Genomic DNA, 22,336 nt, shown 5'->3' with positions numbered 1-22,336 from the left:
TAGGTATAATGTACATTAACCCAATACTGACACTGTCTCAGTATAATGTACATTACCCCAGTACTAACACTGCCTCAGTATAATGTACATTAACCCAATACTGACACTGTCTTAGTATACTGTACATTACCCCAGTACTTGCACTGCCACAGTATAATGTACATTACCACAGTACTTACACTGTCTTAGTATACTGTACATTACCCCTATATTTTGATGTGGAGTCTGCATGTCCTCCACGCGGTTGAGTGGGCATTCGAAAGACATGCGTAAATGGGCGTGCCTTCACTGAAGGTTGAATGTCGAGCTGGCACCTCGGCTTTTGTGAAAATCTACTGCCAATCATTAGCGGACAGGAGTTCCGCTGTGGCAACCCCTAACCGGGAAAAGCCGAAAGACAACAGTAGTCTAACTTGCAAGATACGAGTGCTACATGTAAAGAGACATTCTTAAACAGATTTCTTCTTGCATTGCTTAAAAATTAGCCAGTTATTAATCATAACATTGACTTCTAACAATAGCTAAATGATAGCAGGAGGACTCCTCCACAACTTTACCTTTGCCATCTGAGCCTGGACTCCATTTGCTTTGAGTGCTGTCACGGCTTTCTGAGCTGCAGCTGGACTGTCAAAATCCACAAAGCCATACCCTGTAGAGGGAAGAGGAAGAATATATTAGCATAAATGGAATATGCATTTTAGTAAAACAAATTAGCCTCTCTATTGATGTGGTTTATAAACTGCAAATATGTTAGAACCCTGACCATACCTTTAAACAACTATAATTTCTTAATATTTCTATGAATTTTGCCACCCAGATTTAGCCTTACTCCTTCTACAGTTACTGAGTTTTCTTTAACTTTAGACCTTTTTAAGGGTGCTAACATTACTAAATAGCTGGACTAAGCTCATACAAACATTCTCTATCCCTAACCATATGTGGCCTACTATAGGAAGACAGTTACAGTTATATAAGAATTTATCATAATGGTACATGTCTGACTGATCACTTTTGCAGTATTACTAACAAGTGGAATATCCTACCGATGATGGCCATACATCTGTCCAGCATACAAAAGCTTGGGTGTCTTCCTCTTATGCCATACGTCTGACATACAATTTCATCCCAAAGGAGCCAGAAGTTACATAAGGCATGTACAGGCTCAAATTACCATATGACTTTCTTGCCCCAGACCAAAGAACTGAAGCAGAGGTAACTATATACACATGTACAAGTCAAAAAGAAGTGTGGGAAAAAAGTAAAAGTCCACATTGGCCCAAAACTGAAAAACACAAAAAAGGGGTTAAGGAGGGTGTGATGTAATACTTCAATAGTCAGTCTGATAACCATTGTGGTAAGTTCTTACATGGCTGCACTATATCCTTTCATGGATCACTGTTGAAGTATTGCAAACAGATAATACATTTCTAGAACTGTCTAAGAAGTAAGAGAGAGGGAAGCTTGGGTTGAGTTATGGTCTAAGAGATCCTGAAGGACACACATTGCAAACCATGCTCCACTACTAGGGAAAACTTAATGATGGTGTGAATAGAAGACCAAGTAGCTGCTTCAGGAATAAATTTTGCAATCCATACCTTTGAACAAAGTTCCAGATGAAGCTGCAGTTCTAGTGGAATGGACTTTAACAAGAGCCTGGAGCTCATAGAAAGGATAACAAAAGGGAATAATCTTAGAAATCCAGTTTGAAGTAGTCTGTCTGTAAACTGAAGAAACCAAACTCTTGTCTTGAAAAAATATAAAAAGCGGGTTAGATTTTATGCTAGTTTGTTTCATGAAAATAAAATCTAAGCTGTCCTATGTACATTCAAAGAATCTGATATTCTCTCTCCTTTGCTCCGAGGAGAAGGAAACAAAGGTAGGGAAGCTGATGGTTTGATTTAGAGATTCACTGGCCACTTGGGCATGTAGGTAGCGTTAGTTCTAAGAGTAATGCTATTCTTTTGGAAAATGAGAAGTGGTGAAGTGGCCACCAATGCCTGTAGCTCTGACACCCTTTTACCAGAAGTCAAACCCACCAGCAATACAGTTTTCCAAGTACAGAATTGTAGAGTTGAAGATGCATCAGGCTCAAAAGGAGATACGGTATTTTTTCCAGGACATAGTTCAGATACCAAGAAGAGGGAATGGTTCTTGATGGTGTGATGTGTAGAAAACTGTTCAAAAATGGTTTTGACTTCAAAATGAGAAGAAAGTGGATCTAGAAGCAGGTAGAGATTACTGACAGATGCAATCTGATGGAAGAAAATGCCAGTCCAGAACTAAGCAACTCACACAAGTAAGAAAGAATATCATGAATAATGCACAGCTGACAAGAGTCCTGATTCATTTTCTGCCACTATAAGGAAAATATTTTTCATTTAGAAACTTAAGATTTCCTTTTAGTTGGTTTTCTATCCTCCCAAAGGACCTTAAAAATGTTCTCAATAAAATGGTGCCTAAATTGAATTAAAATTCTGTCACCCAAAAAGTCAGATTCAGAGTCTATAGATTTAGGTGGATTTGAGAGCCTTTGTTCTGTGTGATGAAGTCCATCCTGAGATTGATTGTACCTGGTCAAGTGAAAAAGAAGGCTGAATCAATGCTGTCTGGGCCAAAAGGGGGTCACCAGCAAGACTTCTGACTTATGCTTCTAGATTTTGTGAAGGATTTGGGGAATTAGAAGTGGAGGGTATGCATAAAGGAACTTCCCTTGCCAAGAAAAGGATACGGCATTCATTCTCCATGTCTGATGGCATGGCACTCTGGAATAGAGCAGCCTGTGCCACCAGTTGTTTGCAGAAACACAAAAGATCCACCTGGGCAATACTCTACTGATGGACAATGTCAAGAAAGACTGCTGTGTTTGGCATCTATCTGTGAGGGTCTGCAGTTAATCTGCTCAAAAACATCTGCCACAGTGTTTTCTGATTGGATATACTCAACTTGAAAGAAAATGATATGCTGAACTGTTGTGTCCCGTGCAATCAAGGCAGTCTTTTAATGAACCTGTTGGGAAGGGACCTGTATGAGGAGATATCCAGATAAGGCAACATTTGAATTCTAAGTCTGCAAAAGGCAGTGACAGGTGCAAGGCATTTGTGAATATTTTTGGGGCACAGTGATCAAAGGGTAAAGCAGAAGACTGACAGTAATAAGAACATACAGACAGAGAATCCTAACAATATCCAACATGTTTGGTGAATAAAAATATAAAGGTAAGTGTCCTTTAAATCTAATGTCACCATAAAAAAAGCTTGGGGAAGGATCAGCAGAAGTAAGAAATGTAGTGTCAACATCATAAAACTTGGAATTCTGAGATGGGTGTTAAGAAAAGGTCCAGAATAGGTCATTTTTCCCTGTCATGTGTTTATGGGCTCTCCTTATTGGGAAACAGAAACATTCTTCAATAAACTTCCCTTCTTAATAGATGAGGGGAGGGCACAGATTCTACTGTCTCCTGAGTGAATTGGCGTTTAAGAAGAGGAGAATTATGTGAATTTGGTTTTCAGAAGGATATGGAAAATGTGAGAAACATGGAGGAGCAATCCATGACATTTTGTAACTGTTTTGGATGAAAGTCAGAACCCATTTGTCTAATGTTATGGATTGCCAGGTCGAGAACGACAGATAACTTGAGACAGAGGAACCTGGGGTTGGCCGAGGTGGAGAACATGGATCGAAGAAATGTTGACAGTCATAAAGAGGCTGGTTTGTCAGGAAAGGAGGGTATAGAATCTTGGAATCCTGCTGATATTTGTCCTGAAATCCTTTACTTATTTTTTAAGTCTTCTGAGAGTGTTTTGGACCTTGCCTCAGTCAAGTATTTTCTTTAAAACTGTGTAATAGCAGAAAGGAATATCTGCTTCTAATCTTGCATGATCTTGCCTTTCTCCTGTAAAGTCTTGAAAAAATCTGCAGCAGCACAGCCATAAAGATGTTGATTATCCACAGGTGAGTCCAGAAGCTTAGGTTTGACATCACCAGGTAAACGCTGAACTCTAAGTCATAAGAATCTACGACAAACAGCCCCAACAGCAGCTGCTCTAGAAGAGGCATCTGCCACATCATAACTGCATTTAGTAGAATGTATAGTAACTTGAGAGCAGAGGTAAGAAGAGACAAGGCAGAAGACTGTGTCCAAGTCCTGCAAATCGGAAAGAACACTGCCCAAATTACCCAAAATAGATACCATCTAATCATATGGGTTTGGTAATCAGTAGCCCAAAAGAATAGTGTGGCAGAAATATACACTTTTTTGCCATATCTATCAGTAGCTATGCTAACTTTTTCTGTAGGCAAAATATTACATGAGGGGAAGCCGTTTTGCAGGCTTTTTAGGGGAAGCAGAGATAGCCGGATCGCAGGTGGGGTTCTTATGGAGGAATTTGTCTGTGTCTGGAACCTTGTGAAATCCATCAGATTTCTTTGGTGCAAGAGGCTGAGACTCAAGAATAAGTGAGGCAGTAGAAACGGTATCCAACAAAGCCTCCAAAACAGGAGTAATGGCAATGTTTAGGCATCCTCCATTTCCAAAAGGGCACACTATCTTCTGAACATCAGATAACTGGGAACTTTCCTACTTGAAAAATCCTGTATCATTTTAACAATAGTGTCTCAAAAAGAAAGTTCTTCCAGAGAAGAATCAGGATTTAAGGTTTCCTCATTATCAGAGGCATAAGCCACTGGGTAATGGATTTGGGAAGAATAAGCTAAAAAAAAAAATCCTCCTCCTCAAGATTCAGAATTTGCCTCTTCAGAACAGACCCTCATTGCCTTTTGAAAGGAGTAGGAGTGGGAGCAACAGACTGAGACTTCAAAGCCCCTGTGTAAAATCCTGATGCTTGTTCCGAGGATCCACAGACATGTGTGGGCAAACAATACAATTAAACTTCTGCGATTTCTTATGCATGAAGTCTGCCTGCACAAACATGGTGACTTCACCCCCCTGATGTACCTCGATCAATGAACTGGGAACAACTTCCTTACCTAAGATTTGAGGTATGTCCTGAGGCCCCTCTGAAAAAATAAGCAGAGGTTCCCATTTCTTGCCAGACATGGACGACTGTTCAAATGTGATGGATATACAGAACAGCTGCACCATATCAGCCTCTGACAGGGTCAGGACAGAGGGTGCTGCTGAAGTAACCGGATGGTCTGAGGACTCAACAAAGACACACTGGAGACATCTGGTGAAAGTGTATAGCAGAAGTCTCAAGCTTTGATTTCTCAGGCTTCTTTCTTAGCTTCAGAGAGGGATGAAATTATTTGGAAGCCATTTTACCTTGCTCAAGCTCACTCGGTCTTTGATTTTCAAGGTAAATTTTTAAAGAACACAGAAGATTATGGAGGGTCTTAGGAACAAATAGCTGACAGACAGAACAGTCATTATAGTTTTGATCAGCACCCAAGCAAAAAAAGACACTTTAAATGTTGGTCTCTTGAGGAATTTGTTTCCCACGTTCACTTTCCCCCACTTTAATAGCATTGACAAAAAGTTTTAATAAATATAAGAAAAGAGGGAAGGATCATTAATGGGGATACTTATCTTCCCAATGGTTAAGGAAGAGGTACAAATCAACTTTGGTCTGTTAGATGTACAAAGTGCTAGTTCAGTACTTGGGCTGATGACAAACTTCTGAAGTAGTTTACTTCCCATAAGTCCTTCCTAACACCTTCATAACGAGGTCTTATGGTGTGAGAGGAAGGTGCCCAGGCTTTGGTATGCTGGTCAGGTGTACAGCTACATTTGGTAGGATAATACCATCTGTTAGCAATACTGCAACAGTGATGCAAGGAAAAACATCTTGCTTTGTGAAAAATAAGAAAGTGTTCCTCTTTCTGACAGTGAGAAATGATTTATAAAGACCTGTGTTATGATTTTTTATTTAATATTCCGAGGTTGCAGGTATGGCCCAATTAAAAAAACAAATGCCACTGAGGTTATTCTACGCTACATAACATTACTCAAAAGTACTGCTTTTATCTCCTTCTTTTAACTCACTACTGCACAGCATATCTTTTAGGTAGCCTCTTCAAACCTGTAATTTGTCACACCACATGCTTTTCTCCGCTGTTCAGAAAAAAATTACACCAGCATCTTTTATACACTTGGAAAAGCAAGTGTACTTCCAAAGATGGTATTCAACAAATCGTTTAATTTCTGAGTCTTCCTGCAAGCCACAGTACACACCCCTTTTCCCCTTTGAATAAGTATAGGTTACAAGGTTTTCATAAACACCTATGCCTGTAATGTCATATGTGGTCACCGGGTGGTGTGTGTGAGACAAGAAGAAACCCTCTGCTAGCATTTTGAGCAGTCCAATCTTGTTCTGAAGCTAGACCTTTAGTAGCCTTTATGGTGGTAGATAGCACTTATCCTTTTTATAACTCACATTTAAACATCTTTAATGATGCAATGGAATAAAGACATTACAGAGATGGAAGTACTGGCAAAATCGTAAACACCTGGGAATGAGCTCTTATGTTAAATAAGCCAACACTGTGACTGATCAGGGAACATGCCATGCCATCGGTCGAGATTTGGCATGATTCTGCCAGCCCCTTCAATTCCAATCACATACATTCCTTAACTTTAATACCTGTCAAATCTGACATAGCTGATAACTTTTAGCTTGCTATACAATAGGCACATACCAGGTCTGCATAAACCTCCCCATACGGCTGTCTTACTGAGCTGTGGGACGTGATAAACCTGCATGTATGATGGTGTGACAAGCCCAGGAGCAAACACTAGAAAAGTTTAAACAGAATTTTTTTTAAATGGGCTCCAATACATCTTACCTCTCTGCCTGGATGAATTCTCTGGTTGGTTGCACGGGTAATCTACCACTAACTATTACTGCCAAAAATGCAAGCCCAAAGGCAGATTAGTACACAGCAAGACCACCACTGAATTATTGGAAAGGAAGTTCTTACACCTCACAAAGCAGTCAGATCTATGATCAAAGTCAGTAAAGCCTTACTGTAACTATTACTACTTGGTGATGACTGCAAATTTATTCAAGTATAAATTATTAATACTTGCTTTTTCCAGAAGTAAATGTTCAACATCAGAGTGATCCATTTCTCTAGGCCTTTTCCCATTTTACTCTCCCCCATTCTGACATCTGATGTAACTGGTCTGTAGGTGCATGCTGCCACATTTCAGAAAGATATCCCAACTGTGATCTTGGTCTCCTGTAATACAGTGTTGTCATCCCACTCAACTACAATGTTCATGCAAGCATCCGTTTCTAAACAGCAAACCATCTGTGAATCATATCTATTTAGAAAACTCTGGTAAGAACAGCTACTTTGTGCCATGCCATTTTGTTTCTAACAATGGTATTCAGTGGTGAATATATTCAGCAAAAAAGGAAGGACAGTTTGTCAGCAGCTCTGTTTTCCTGTTTCCAGTTGTGTGTATGTGTGAAGGGGCAAGTACTGATATTCTTAACTCAGCATTTCAGCTGCAGAGAGATCACTTCTCATTTGGCACAAAAGATCCGTTCCATACAAACAGAAATGCAGGCAAGAGTTTCTCGTTCAAAGCTGCATCAACAGTTTCATTTTCCCAGAAGAGATGCCTACAGTGTAAACAGTGAGAGACGTGGGTGGATTTGTTTGTAGAAAGCACTTTCATTTTGAACTGAGGGAACAGAGTCTTAGCAACAGCTAACTGAAAGAATACAAAAGCAAAGCTCTGGTTTTGGTGGTGTTGGGATTGTTTTCAAACCAGGCAACAAGCTTTGCAGCATGTGTTTTTCACAGAGGCACCTAACTGGCATTTTACACTGTTTGTTTTGTTTCTGTGCTCACAATCTAGCTGACTTGAGCTTCATATTCTAGCAAGCCTCCATCACAAATACTGACATTCACATTACTGAACAAATGAACTGTAGTCACTGACTCCACCGCAAAGATCATGACTGTGCTGTCAGTCACATCTGCAGTGGCAGACACAGTACTTTGAACAGCTTGTTTTTATTCCTGACTGTGGTACAGGGTGTCATGACAAGAGTTGCATCCACCTAACACTGTTATCCTTTCTATACAGGAACAGAATCACATTTATTCTGACATCACTGGTGACCAGGTATGTACCTGTGACCGGATGTTCTCAGAAGCTGCCATATACGGTACTACGGACAGTTTGTTTTTACTCCTGATTGTGATGCGGGCTGTCATTTGAAGGCCTGATTCTATCTAGGTCCATTAATCTTTACATATCATCAGCACCACATTTATTCTGACATCACTGGTGATCATGTAGGCAGTCTGATATTAGATGCTCTCAGAAGCAATATGTCACAGACATGGACGTTTCAGGGCTGATGCTGTACTTTGTACAAAAACAGTTCCTTATGTCAGCCTTCAGACAGTGGAGTGCAGAACCAGTGCCATGTTCATGCATACAAAACTCTACAAAGAAATTAAGGAAAACTTTCTAATAGATGAATCAATAATTTACTGTGTGAAAGAATGGATTTCCATGAGTATATTAGCTCTCTGTGTGTCAGTTAATCACATTAGCACACAGCCATAGCTATGGTATGTAACTGCTTCATGGCATGAAAAACTGATACAACACAGACAAACGAAGACCAAGCTGATATGTTTCACCCTCTGAAATGAAAGTGAGACTTAAGTACAAAGAAAACTTGCACACTGAGACAGTCTTACAGGGATTCTAACAGATGTTATCACACAATCGTAAAGGTTGGGTTGTAGTGGAAAGTGGGATTTAAGGTTGGTTGGGATACAGCAACGGTGCAGTGTTTATTCACACAAAATAGCAACAGCAGATACTGACTTCCCCATGATGAAAGTGATTGTGAAAGAACCAAACTATACAAGTCTGTATTCAACACCAAAGCAGTTCTGTACAGTAATAACACTACCTGACTCTCAGATGATCCACAAAATGCAATAAACATAATTTGTCCATAGTTGGTATGGGATTTATCCATACACAAACTATTTTATTCATGATGAAATGCGGGTGGCAGATGACATCACCTCTGAGTAAAACTCAACAAGATCTAGGAGTTAATGCTTATTGCTGCTACGCAATGACTTATTTAAAATAATATTTTGTTCTTTCATAAATAGCCTATTATATAATTGGGCTACTTTCCATTTTATTATTTTGTGCAACAGAATGCTGTATAACTCTCATTCTGGTGCATATGCAGTGAACAGGTTGATTTCAGTGCAAGTCAAAAGATGGTATGCCTTTTCATTTTTCTGTTCAAGATTTCCACAGGAACTTTTTTTTCTAGCCATGCATACATTTCTGGAGGACTTAAGGAATTCAGATGGATGGTTTGTATTGTAATGTTCATGGGCAGCCTATTTAAGCTTCCTGTTCAAGTAATGGTTGATTTTTTTATTTAATTTTATTTTTATTTACATATGTTTACCAATGTACAGCACTGATAAACACTGTCCGATATCAGACTCAGCCCAGGTGGCATGCAGTACACTTGCAGCAAATATTTACATCAGCAATTAATAAAACATATAGGCAATCAGAATAATGTATAAGAAATTGCAGACAGTAGCAGTTAGTATATAAAAGTAATGCTAAGTGAATAATACATAATGACTACATATATGACAAATAAGAGCTACTTGTAAGCTGATAGCACAGATGAGATACTTTGTATGTACTGTGATCTATGATTATCTGTGCTGTAAGTAAGCTTGAGACAGAGGGATACAACTGAGAGTGAAGTTTTGGTTATGTTTAGTTTACGTAATGTGACACATTGAGGCATTTGCATGGTTAGTGATGAATTCAAATGAGGAGCAATCTGATACAGCTAATTTGCTGAGTCCTTTTATGACAAAGCAATAAAATAATTACATCTGAACAAAACGATGCTTATCCACTGTACTAGTAGGAAAAGGTGTCATTCTGGAGAAACTGAATTCTTCAAATGGAAGAAAGAGAAGAGCTGAGATGAGAGAACACTGTAGTGCTGGCAGGAATTTCAGACATAAGGGAAGTGACATATAAGTTAAAAGATGCATGATTAAACCGAAATCATTTTAGGTAGCTACTGCAATAATTTAGATAAAACTTGAGATTACACACAGGCATGGACCCGGACAAACTTATTATGAGAAGTAATAATAAAACATCTATCAGTGCCTTCACATAACGTTTTACAGTATTCTGTTACTAGTCTAAAAGTAAAAACAATACACTAGAAGTGTTCACTGAAGTGGAACAGAGATTTCTATCTGTGGTGTTGACAACACTGATCCAAGAGCAAGCTGTCCTACTGGAACAGTAGTCCATTTAGAAAACCTGTAACCTGCCCTCTTTTCTGCAGCTCCGACTGCCTGACTCACTCTCCTGACAGCCAATGGGTGTAGTGCTGGGTTCAAATGAGGACATGTGCACTCAATGATTGATCTGCATGTCCTTGTTACCACGGAAGAGAGTAGAGAAAACCCCAACTGTACCCAAGGTCCAACTCCAGACAAAAAAAGACAGATCACAGTTCTGGTATTTACCCCCACCACAGCCACACTGTAGGTCGGTAAATACTGTCTGTGGGATGCAGTCTGATAGGGGTGAACTCATGAATTTCTGGGTATTCTATCTGCCAATATTCTAAAAATAAGCACATTAAATGTCCTAGTCTTCCAGAGCCTGCTCTCCTAACACAGATATAATAGTCATGTGAAGTCCACCAAAACTTACCGCTTTAATCATGAGAGAGTTGTACGAGGTAGGAAACTTCTCCAGGCACTGCCAAGATGGCTGTCACAGTGGTGGTCAGACCACTCCTGCAACACCATTTCTACTGCTGCTGTCAATATTCAGGATCCCCATTCCCTTACCCAGCAAAGCATTAGAAAACAAAGACCACAGGTGCTTTCTCCTGTACATGGCTAGTGTAGATATGCCTTCAGTTCTCCCTTGGTAGGGATCAATGTGAGCTGTTACTGATTGCAACCCACATTCCACCTTATGTTTTTCTTGCCAACTGTTCAGCACTCTAATATGACAAAAAAAAGTTTCCTAGCCCTGTGCTCTGTAACCCTTCTGATGAAAGCAACATTTTTTTCACCCCAAGACAGTTTGCAGTCTTGCTGCTGCCCCGAATACACTTAAAATGCCATTCTTCTGCTACAAGAATGCTGCACTGGAAAGCTGATCTGTTTCATCACTACACTAAAGTGATACCCAATCAGCTATGCCTCATTGCATAGAGTAGGTAGGCAAGTTAGGAGTAGACTCTTACTCATGCCATGAATATAGCTGCCCCACCTGTCCATCTCCAGGATTCCACATTCTACCGGGTTAGGTCTGTTAAACCACATACTTAGCTTCACAAATCCTGCTCAGTGTTGCTATGAACAAGGAGCAGGAATGCTCTGCCAGCCTCTCCAACTCCATTTCACCTTCTTGGCAATGATCAACAACAACAAAATGGTCAAGGATGTCTCTTCCATCTACACTGATTCTTGTCCTTCCCAATTGGTGCATTGAAGTGGAGAGTGGCAAATGTGCAGTCAGGTCTTCACTGATTAGCTCTTGAGACCTGGAAAGTCAGAAAACATTAATATCTGCTTTCTTTCAATAGAGTAACCATATGAAATGTTAGGACCCACTACAGCAAATCCTGAAATAGAGACTGAATGGCTGAAACAACGGACTAATGTATACTAAGTCCAAGATGCCATTTCTCAGAATATTCCCTTTCTACAAGGTATGATGATCTTGGAGTTGGTGTGTGTATATATATATATATATATATATATATATATATATATATAAGTTATGGAGGTGTAGTGGTATGCGGGGGGGGGGGGCTTAGCCCCCCTGCAAAAAAGAAGTTTAAAGAAGAAGAGCAATTATTGACATTCATTCCTTTCCTGTGTTTCCCTGTTTTTTTCCAGCTTGTCGGCACTCTGCATTTCAAATGTCGACATTTCAATAGGGAGCCTCTTTCCAGGGCATACTCTAAGTACTGCTGTTTGTTTCTTAAGGTTGAAATCATAAAATTGAAAGGATGATGTTAGCTCTCATTTGGGACTTGAACCAAAGACCTCCAGAATACTGTGCTGGTGTCACTGCTGCTGGGCCAACAAACGCTTTAGGACAGACAGGTACTGAGTTTTCCCTTTACAACTTCATGTTTTCAGATAGGAATTCCCTAGCATAGTGATAAAGGTCAATTTACACACACACACACACACACACACACACACACACACACACACACACACACACACACACACATTTCTGCTTAGCCAGTGTTAGAATCCTAGAAGTGAATAATAAGAGCTCTGATTTGGGACTTGAACTCAAGACCTGCAGGATACAGTGCTGGTGATTTTTGGAAGGTACTCGTGCAGAGAGTTTTCTTAGTGCTGATGGTGACATTCCTGTTCATAGTTGAATTGCTTACAAAAAAAAATCAAATGAATAAAAATCTCATAAATGATTATGTTACTGTAGTATTTTGTTTTAGAGTAGGTTACCATGAATTAGTTTATAAGGAGCAGAGTATGACTCACACATATGCTAAATGCTGCTGATTCAGAGCCAAAATCGGTAGCTTTCACATGTGCCTGCCTGGCTCACCTTAAATCATCCTGTCTACCTGTTCAGACACAGTGAATCATTAGAAAATCTTCCAATACTAGTGTACTGCAAGGATTTAAGCTTTCTTTTTTGTTACAACTACTCATCTGGTTACTAGATTTTGCAAGTTTTATATACTTTTCTGAACTTTCCCTCTCTTAGCAGTTTTTCAGAATAAGATGTCATCTGGAAGCCCACTGCATTTCACTTTTGCTTGTCATGATAGGGAGAGATTTTCTTTTAAGGTTATCATTTCTCATCTTCTGAGAAGAATGGCACCCTGTGGTTCCTGGACTCGGGCATTTCTCTCAATCTACTTCCCTTGCAGTGTTTAGGTCATTTATGTAATTTACTGTAACTATGTTTGTGTTTTCTTCAGTTTCCTTACAGAATCACAAACTTTTGTAAAGAACCAATCGTCACTATTTTTGCATAAGGAATGCACTACTTTGGACCATCTGGTGCCGCTAAGAAGACTGCTCTTGCAATCACTGTTTTCACAGTACTGAACCAGCAGACTACTGTGTCTGTACAGTAAGTCCTCCAACTTCCAAAACAGATTTCATCAGTAAAACTGAGTATCTATTATGCTGTGGCAAGTCCTTGAAGAAACATCTGTGCTGTGACCCCTAAACATAGCACCAACTCACTCCATTTCAGAAATTCCTTGGTTACCAATATGTATCCATAAAAAAATCCAAAGACATGCACACCCACATTCCTTCACTTATGATTCAGGACTTCCTAACTTCTAAGGTCAAGTTTCCACGTGAAGACAATGGCCCAATTCTCTAGTATCCCACCTTCAGACTTACAAACCAGTCTTTCCCTATAATGCAAATGCAGTTTCATTACAATACAAAATTATTAAAAAATCATCACTCTTGCACTACGTATTCCTACCCAGAATGCAGACATTACCTAACCAAGCAACTAATCCCCCAGGTTCAAGTTCTTAAGTATGAACAATGGCAGGTGTCCAATCCATCAATGTCTGGTTCCTAATGCCACAAGAGTGCTTTCATTATAACACACATTTTTAAAATCTCCATCAAATCAATGTTTATTTCAACCCAACACCATGGCCCATCCTCTTCCAATGACTATGAAGAACAACTTCCTCACTGCTATGCTTCTATGAATGAGCACTGCCCCCCCCCCCCACAAAAGTCTGCAATAAAGAAAATGGTATAGCACTCTACCATAGTTCCTGTGGACCATCCCAAAGTAGGTACATTATTCCCATCCCCCAAACAATAGCTGCCATTCCCTTTTTCCTATAAACAGAGACATTTTCATGCCATGGTAGCGTTTGTGTACTTACAATGCATTTATGCATTTCTGTGCTGGTTTATTGGTATGATGTACCTCTAAAGGCATTTTGACAAATGACAAATATGCACTGAGAGGCATGGATGTCATATGTAGAAAAATGCATATGACACTACTAAATACCTTACTAGTGACCACAGCACTGTGGTCATGTGACTTGCAAAGTTGTAAAGACTTGGTTTCGTCAAAAAAATCCAAAACCCCATTCAGGAAAATAAAGCATGAAATTTCTTTGAAAGATGACTACAACCACGTCTGGAAGTAAAGCAAAAAAGGGTACAGTGGCAAACGATGTAAACAAATTGGGTACTTATGTATTATCGCAACCAGATTTGTAAGCTGCTGTAATTCATAATGTCATTGTGGAACAAGTACATCTCAAAGTAAAAAGGGGTGCGTAAACGCCAAATTAGTATTGTATCACATTGTTTCGCAAACAGGAATAACAGCAAAATTCCTCTATCTGGGTACCTTCCTTTACTGACGACACTTAATGTTTGTTTGTCTTTTCGGCTTTTCCCAGTTGGGATCGCCACAGCGGAACTCCGATTCACTAATGATTGACCGTAGATTTTTTTTATGGTGCAGAGTTGCCAGCCCGACGCCCAACCTTCAGCGAAGGCACGCCCATTCATGCATGTCTTTCGGAGGCCACTCGACCGCAGGGAGGACATGCAGACTCCACACAGAAGGCACTCCAGCCATGAATCGAACAGGAGAACCTCTTACTGTGAGGCAACAATGCTACCGCTGTACCACCGCGGCTTCTACTGACGACACTTAATGAAAATTACAATTTACCTGGCTGGTGCTACAAATACAGCGCATGTATCTCATTACTTATGGCCTTCCATATTCAGATTATCCCGCTGACTTGACAGACAGTCACACATTTTATGAGGGACAGACCCAAAATATGTGGGGAAAAAGCTGGACATTGTGTGAAAATCTGGACAGCTGACAAGTATGTATAGGTGCAATGGCAGTGAGACACAAGTGGGAATTAGGTACACTGGAGCAATCAGTTGCAGTAGGAAGAGAAGCAGCAGTAATGTCCAACAGCCCGTTTAATTTCTGACTGCGGTAATAGTATCAGTACATGTAACAAACTGAAAATGGACATTACCAATTTTACCTTTTACATTAACCTTTTTGCCGTAACTGAAGGGAATTAAGTGACGATGACAGACATTCATGTAAACTTCATACTCCAAGAAATCTGGCAAAAACATAAAATAACGGTAGGACAACAGCATAAAAACTTGAATACTTTTTAAATAGTTATATACTTTGAAATTGACACAATAACATGAAATAATTTTGTCGCCAAGTGAATGACATATGAATGTTTGGTACTTGCGTATTATCGGTTAGAAATCTGGTTGCGATAATACGCATGTACCAAAAAATATTATGCTTAATGTGACCATTTTTCAATATTTACCCAGATCTTGATGAATATGGCAGGTGCCATTTTTTGTATCCAAACAAAATGCACTTTTCCATCTCAAAAGGAGATATTACTCTGGATTTACAAAAGTGCATTTTGCACCACATTTGAAAAATTGTTGTGCTTTTACTTTTTCTTAGCTTTCACTCAACATTTTAAAACATAATGTCAAAGTACAATTATTGTATATTACATAGTTCGATAGAATAGACCATGATGGTTTATGAATAGCCATCTTTCAATGTCACTCTCCATGGTCTTGCCACCCAATATAATTCTTAATACTACAGTGCAATTATAATTAGTACAGCCTCCATATTATACTTTGAATATTCTGCTTAACATTCGATAGCAAAGAAATCCTCTTTCACAATCTTAACTTTTTTGTTAATATTTACTACCAAATTACTTCCAATTCAACATAATTTAATAATTTCATAACATATGCATAATGACTATGATTGACACCTCTTAGTTATAAAAATCCTTAATGTCATTTCCTTTTATCATTCTTGACCAAATTCTACTGAACCCATCTTTTTCTAATGTTAGAATCTTTTTTTTCCCCCCTCAACATCTTACTTAAAAGATTTTCATTTTAATCCTCACTCCTTTATTTATTTATTTGCTATTTGTTTACAGGACAGGTAGGTTAATCTGTAGACCCTTTCCAGCCACAATCTGAAATCAGATGCTGTCAAAAAACAAGAACGTAAGCCATATAGAAACTATATATGGGCAGACTGCACGCCATGCCAAAGATCCAAATGTATTGTAACAGAAGGGATACTCACATAGCTAGACTATGCTGGAGAAGACAGTAATAATACAAAATAAAATAAAAATGCAATAATATAGTTTATCCAGTAAATGTACAATTTTCACTTTGCATGTAAATATCAAAATTTAATATACCAATATGTACGGGCTTAACAATTTCCCTGCTCAGCCATTATTACTAAAGCATGTGTGCATGTCTGCTTTGTGTATGTGTTCTCTCAGTGTGTTTTAAAGGTGTCAACGTTTGCTACTTTCTTACTTCATTTGGGAGGTGATTTCATATAGCAGGCTCTATCCTTTTCCTCCTGCAGCTCTTCTGAAACGAGGGCGAGCTAGGATGAGGTCATCATCTTGGCGTTTTTTGACAAGCGTGCTCTTTAAGATGAAATTTAACTCGGAGGTGGCCAGTAACTTCCTTTATTTTGAATAGTAAAGTTATTAAGAAGGGCAGCCCTGTGAGACATTTGAGGCTCATTAGGAGAATACAACAGTATATATATATATATATATATATATATATATATATATATATATATATAATATGTAATATGTGTGTGAATGAGTGCATGTGTATATATGCACATTGACCAGTATCTCAAATCTGCAATTTTTTTTTTTATGACTACCTGTATTTTTTGAGTAAAATATGAAGAGTGGAAAAACTAAAAATTGGAGGCCATTTTCTAGTTTTGGAAGAGCAACATTTTTTATTACAGCTCTGCTGCCAACAGGAGAAGTCCTGTAACGTACTTAACAGTTGGGATATAACTTTGCTAACTACATTGTCAATCCACTTGGTGAGTTTTAAGGAGAAATTCAGAGCAAGACCCAGGTAGTTGGACTCACTGTGTCATGAGGGACACTATCATCTTGGGTTGGGCACCTTAAAATGAGCAGTGATTCTGTGTTGTGGAAATAGCATGATATTATTTTTTTTTAGGCTGAATGGTAGTCTGTTGGAGAAAGACCACTGGCAGAGATCAGTGAAGCTTTTCTGTAAGTTTTCTTACAGAACTGAATGTGATTTACCACATTCTATCAGCAATATCTCATCTGCAAACATAACATAAATACAGGGTTGGTTGAAAGCAAGATTACTAATAAAGAAAAAGAGGAGTTTTGGGGTGACTCCATTACAGAGGATTTAATTTTGTAAGAAACGGTTATTTTGACTTGAAAGGTTTAATTATTGAAATAATGTGATTAATGTAAACTTTAGCAGTTTCTTGAGTGGTACATGACTGAGCAACAGTTTTTTAAAGATTTTTATGATGGGGCACAGACTGTAAATAGGCCTGAAGCCCTTGAACTTAGTGGGAGAGGATAGTTTTGGAAGTGGAATGATGACGGAGAGATGGAAGGCAGTTGGCACAACTCCAGATGTGAGGGACACATTAAAAATGTGTGAAAGGGCCTTGGCATTTCAAGAGGAATGTGGGATACAGCTCACTGCAGTTGGCACAGATGGAGTCTGGGCTTTTTAACAGAGTGCTGACTTCTTTAACAACAATTTTGAAAAATGAATGGTTGCAGAATATTCAGCCAGTGTGTACAGCTGTGAAGAATATTGACATCAGGCCTACCTGTGGTAGTGGAGGAGGACGAACGGAACTTGAATAATTTTTGTAATCTAGAAACTAGAAGAACCTGTAGTCTTTTATGAAGTTGTGCTTTTGATCACATGGTATTTCACTGGTAGTTAAGAGTGGGATTTGTAATATGCCATGTTGCTTTACTTCTTCCCAGAAACTTTTAGGTTCACTAGAGAAGGCAACTTGTTTTTGTCTGAAGTACACAGATTTAATGCTGTCAATTGTTATGCCCGATGGTCTTCTATATGCAAGTTAACTATGATTCGGCTGGTCATTGAATGTATTCTGCTCCCAAGCTTTCCATTCATTCTCTCTCTCTGTTTCATGCTTTTAATACATGTAAAAGTGAAGACAGCAGAATTTAAACAGCTCTACCACAAGGATATAGAATGTTTTTGTCGACTAAAAGCTACCAGTTTAGGAAACAATGTAAAATGCAAAGACAATTTTTGAGCAGGTTTCAAAAAGGCCAACATGAGAAGTAGTTCAGCTTACACAGCTTGGTGGGAGGTAGTCTGGTTATGATACCTCTCCTAGATTTTCCCCTGGAATTGCCAGGTGTTCTCTCACTTCTGCTGTAGGCTACCAACTATGTGCACCACACAGCAGAAGGCATCCTAGCTGAAATGGCCATACATGGTCCTCTGTGCTTTTCTTCTAGCCACTGATGCTTAATGTGGTACTTAAAGTTAAAAGGGTACACACAGTATTCCGACCTCACCAGATAGCCATGGTATATTCTGTATCTTAATCCCCTCATGCAAAAATAGAATACCAAGCTAGTCAACTTCCCCTTAATGGAGATTAGTTGAGGTCATAGAGTTGCCCTCTGTTCAGCTTTCTGCTCAGATCCTCCAGCATTAAAAGAGGCCTATAATAAAGCTGTTTTCCATGTGTTGTGAGTAGTATGAAGTAAGGCTTTTTAGGATTCTAGGCTGCCCACAGTCTGCAATCCTCTTTTGAATGCACTTAGCTGTGCTGTATTTCAGCACCTAGGAGGGAAACCCATTCTGTCATGTGGCCAGTTCTGTCACATGGCCATGACCATAATGTACCACTTCTAACATACAAGGCGCAGGTTCTCTAAATAAATAATACATTCCTTTTCAGTGTGATTTGAGTATTCTCAGCAGATTTAAGTAGTTAAAGCAGCAGAACATTTTATCCAAACTGCTATTACAATAACATATACCACTACCATTAGATGAATGCTTTATTTTGAATGAATGAAAATTTCACCTTAGATTTTTCATGTGCATGAGTTCTCTGACAGCCCTGCAAACAAAAGTGAAAGAGATCCTACATGTCAAGAGCTCCTTAGATAATAACTAGACGTACCAAGTTCTTTACACCTGAATATTTTCCAAAACTGATCTAGAATTGTACAACTTCAAGATACTTGTAACTTGCTTACTTTTTTGCACTAGGAAAAACAGGCAACCAACTAAGCATCTCAGATTCAGATCACAGACGGGTACTATACAGCATGCCATACTGGTTTTCTTTGGTTAATCTTGCAGAAGTCTCCTTCAGGAATGTTCACACTGTTATTAGATATTAGTACTTTAGTTGGCAGGCTGGGACTGTCACTGTGTTTCAAAACACATTCCTTCTAAGCAATTATCTCCTAATTTTTTTTTATCTTCTCCAGTTAACACTGCTGTTCTTTCCCTAAAGACATCAGCATACAGATCTCACCATAGTGCAGTCAAGTTTCATAAAGACTGATGCTTGTGCTCTATACGCAAGCTTGTGGCTTGACTTTTCAGCTGGTATACTTGCTCAAGGCATTTCTATTGCTTTGAAAATTGGGTAAGTAAACTAATTCAAATGATTCTTTTCAGTCATAACCTGAGGTGGTATTTGTAGTGAGTAGAGGAAATTTGACCAAGGTTACTTGGGGAAATATGTCTACTTTTACTAGTAGTATGTCAACTGCATCATGAACAGTGATTTGTGTATTTTTGAAAGTACATCAGGATTATGCATAAGCCATGCACTTGTTGAAAGTGATGCGACTAAAATAACGATTTGTTAAAAAGTACTATGGAACTGGATTCTAACGCCAATAGAAAGCAGAAGAGCAGACTCCGTGGTTGCAAAAGGTGTCCACAGGCAGCTAAAAGTCAGCAAATACCCACCAAGTCAATGCAGGGAGCTGAATGGTGAAGGGCACTTCTACATATCTGGTTCTCAGTTTTGGGAAGATAGTAAGGAGTAGAGTGAGTGGTTGGCTGAAGATGGAGAAAACGATTAAGGAAGTCTGTCAGAAGGCTGGAGGTGAAGTAAAACGGGACCAGGAGTAGTGAATATGTATTGAAGTCAAAGAAATGGTACAGCAAGTGAATATAGTGCACCTGAGGCTTAAGGGCGGGGTGGAATCTCTTCCTATAAGCTATTTTTAAAAAGTAATGGCACAGACGTACACCCAGACACATGTAAAGTCACAATGGCACAGACATACAGCCCAAACCCATGTATACTGAAATAAGAAGTCCTGGTGGAAAAAGAGGATTTTTAGACTTGAGGGGCAGAATTGTCATGACCAAGTTAAAATGAGGTTAAACAAAACAGCATAGAACAGTACGGATAGCAATTTACTAGCGCTTTTTCTCTTCACAATAAATCTGAAAGAATGTATTAAAAAGATGTGTGGGGCTGAGTAAAGTAATAATTAATGTTCCCATATAGAAATAAGTAGTACTTATAGACTGTGAATTCACACAAACTGGATGAACAAGCAGAATGGAAAAGAAAGGAGGATGGATGTGGGAACCTGTGAAATGGGAACCAACAATAAAGCAGCAAAAAACTACAATTGTTTTCAGCGAGACTGGTATGGTAAAAGTGACTGGGGTACAAGAAAAGTACAGGCAGACAAATAAGAGGCTATAGCAGCAGCAGTACATGGAGTTTTTTCAGAAGCAGTATTGCCTGACAGTAGACTTACGGCATGCATCAAGGCTGCAGGCATTTCCAGTACAGGATGTTATCATTAAGAACAGTACTGCGGTTCCTCTATGGCTCTACTGCATTAGGAGCAGAAGATCTTTAAAAATATGAAGAGATTTTTTTTTAAAGGAAAGAGTTTTAGGAGGCACGCTAAATGGTAAATTATGTTTCACCTTAAGGTTTTTATACGATTCGTTTGTTTAAATTTCAAATAAAACTGCCCACATTCTGTTTAGCAGTAAGGGACACATGAATACACGTTGGTTAGATGTTAGGCCAGCACTGATAAATATGAAATTTGGCAGGCTGTGAGGGGCAAGGTAAAAGTGAAACTGCAAAACAAGATGGACAGATTAAATATTTACAAAATTCTTTGCTCTTAGCTTGCTTGGGAAAAAATGTCTGTTTTCTGAAAGGCAAATGAGGGCATGCTACAAATGTAATTATAAAATGGAAAATATATTTCTGCTGAGCTAGTGCCCATGTGGTAACCATGGCCCATGCATGAGGAAAAAAAGGGGGGGCACTATTCATATGCCAAATGCATTAATACAGATATTCAAAACATTTCTCCATGACTATTTCTACCTTTGCTTTGAGTGAAAGCTAAACTTGGCCCTAGAATTATAAATTAATCAAATAATGAAAAGCACGATCCTTACACATTGCTTCATTATATTAAAAATATTTTTATGATTACGAACTTTTCTATCTAACCATAAACATATTAGAAAAATCTGTGTTCATAATTTCATTATAGTTCTTTTCATTAAGAAGTAGTTCTTGTAACACTACATTCCAATTAAGGAAACCCCTCTTTTGTTTCTTTAGATATGTTTAACTACGTTCCAGACTGTTATAAACACTGTTACTCAATGAGTGCAGATTGTAAACTGTAGTATTTTTGCTAAAAAAACAAACTGTGAAGCTATGTTCCATAAAAAAATCATTCTAAGACTGACACTTCATGCTTTCTCTGTTGGGAAAGTAGGGAATAAAAGGTAATACAGGATTTATAACAGGTGAACTGGTATTCTTCCAAATAGCCTCTAGGGGTGTGTGAATGAGTGAGCACATTTGTGCACATCCTATAAGGCTCCATAGCTAGCTTTAGGCACCAGCAAACCGTGTGGTTGCAGGGGGCCCCAACCACAGCAAATTTATCCTATCCTGATATTTTGTAATATGTCAGTCAAACCAACAAAAGCTAGTAGAGCAACCTTGTGTACTTAATAAACCAGTTAGGTAATAATAACTCTTATTTACATCTCCTTTAAAAATTCAAATATATATCCCCAGTTATAGTAACAATGTTTTGTCAAGTAACTGGCTTCATAAGTCCATTAAATATTTTACCACTTACATAGTGGCCACTTAGTTAAATCCTGCTGGTGGACATTCTCTGCACTAAAACTAACACCATAGCTAGCTTTAGGTATTTGATTGTGTGGGGGCCCACAGAAGCTGCTGCTGGTTAGGGAAAAATTAGGAAAAAAATGGAATAATTTTCTGATTACGCTATTTAACTGAATAGGGCTGTGACATGACCTAGTTAGGATAAAGCTGATAATAAACATAAGCAAGCTAAGAGCTAGAAATCAGCAGCCCAGAGTGACCAATCTCAGT

General features: G+C 38.8%; 1 protein-coding gene across 4 annotated transcripts in view; it reads right to left on the bottom strand.

Annotated features, from left to right (window-relative positions):
• RBMS2 (RNA binding motif single stranded interacting protein 2) overlaps positions 1-22,336 on the bottom strand; it is a 1,165,202-nt gene that overhangs the window by 380,859 nt on the left and 762,007 nt on the right. For all 4 annotated transcript variants that reach the window (XM_044083632.1, XM_044083630.1, XM_044083631.1 and 1 more), the window contains exon 4: positions 558-649. In XM_044083632.1, coding sequence (XP_043939567.1) covers positions 558-649 — 92 coding nt within the window. The remainder of the gene's footprint in view (positions 1-557; positions 650-22,336) is intronic.

Source organism: Protopterus annectens, chromosome 9.part0, assembly GCF_019279795.1.
Source record: "Protopterus annectens isolate FY-2018-M chromosome 9.part0, PAN1.0, whole genome shotgun sequence".
In the NCBI taxonomy this organism is placed as follows: domain Eukaryota; kingdom Metazoa; phylum Chordata; order Ceratodontiformes; family Protopteridae; genus Protopterus; species Protopterus annectens.
Note: the sequence above shows the minus strand (reverse complement) of the source record. Positions and strands in the feature narration are given on the sequence as shown.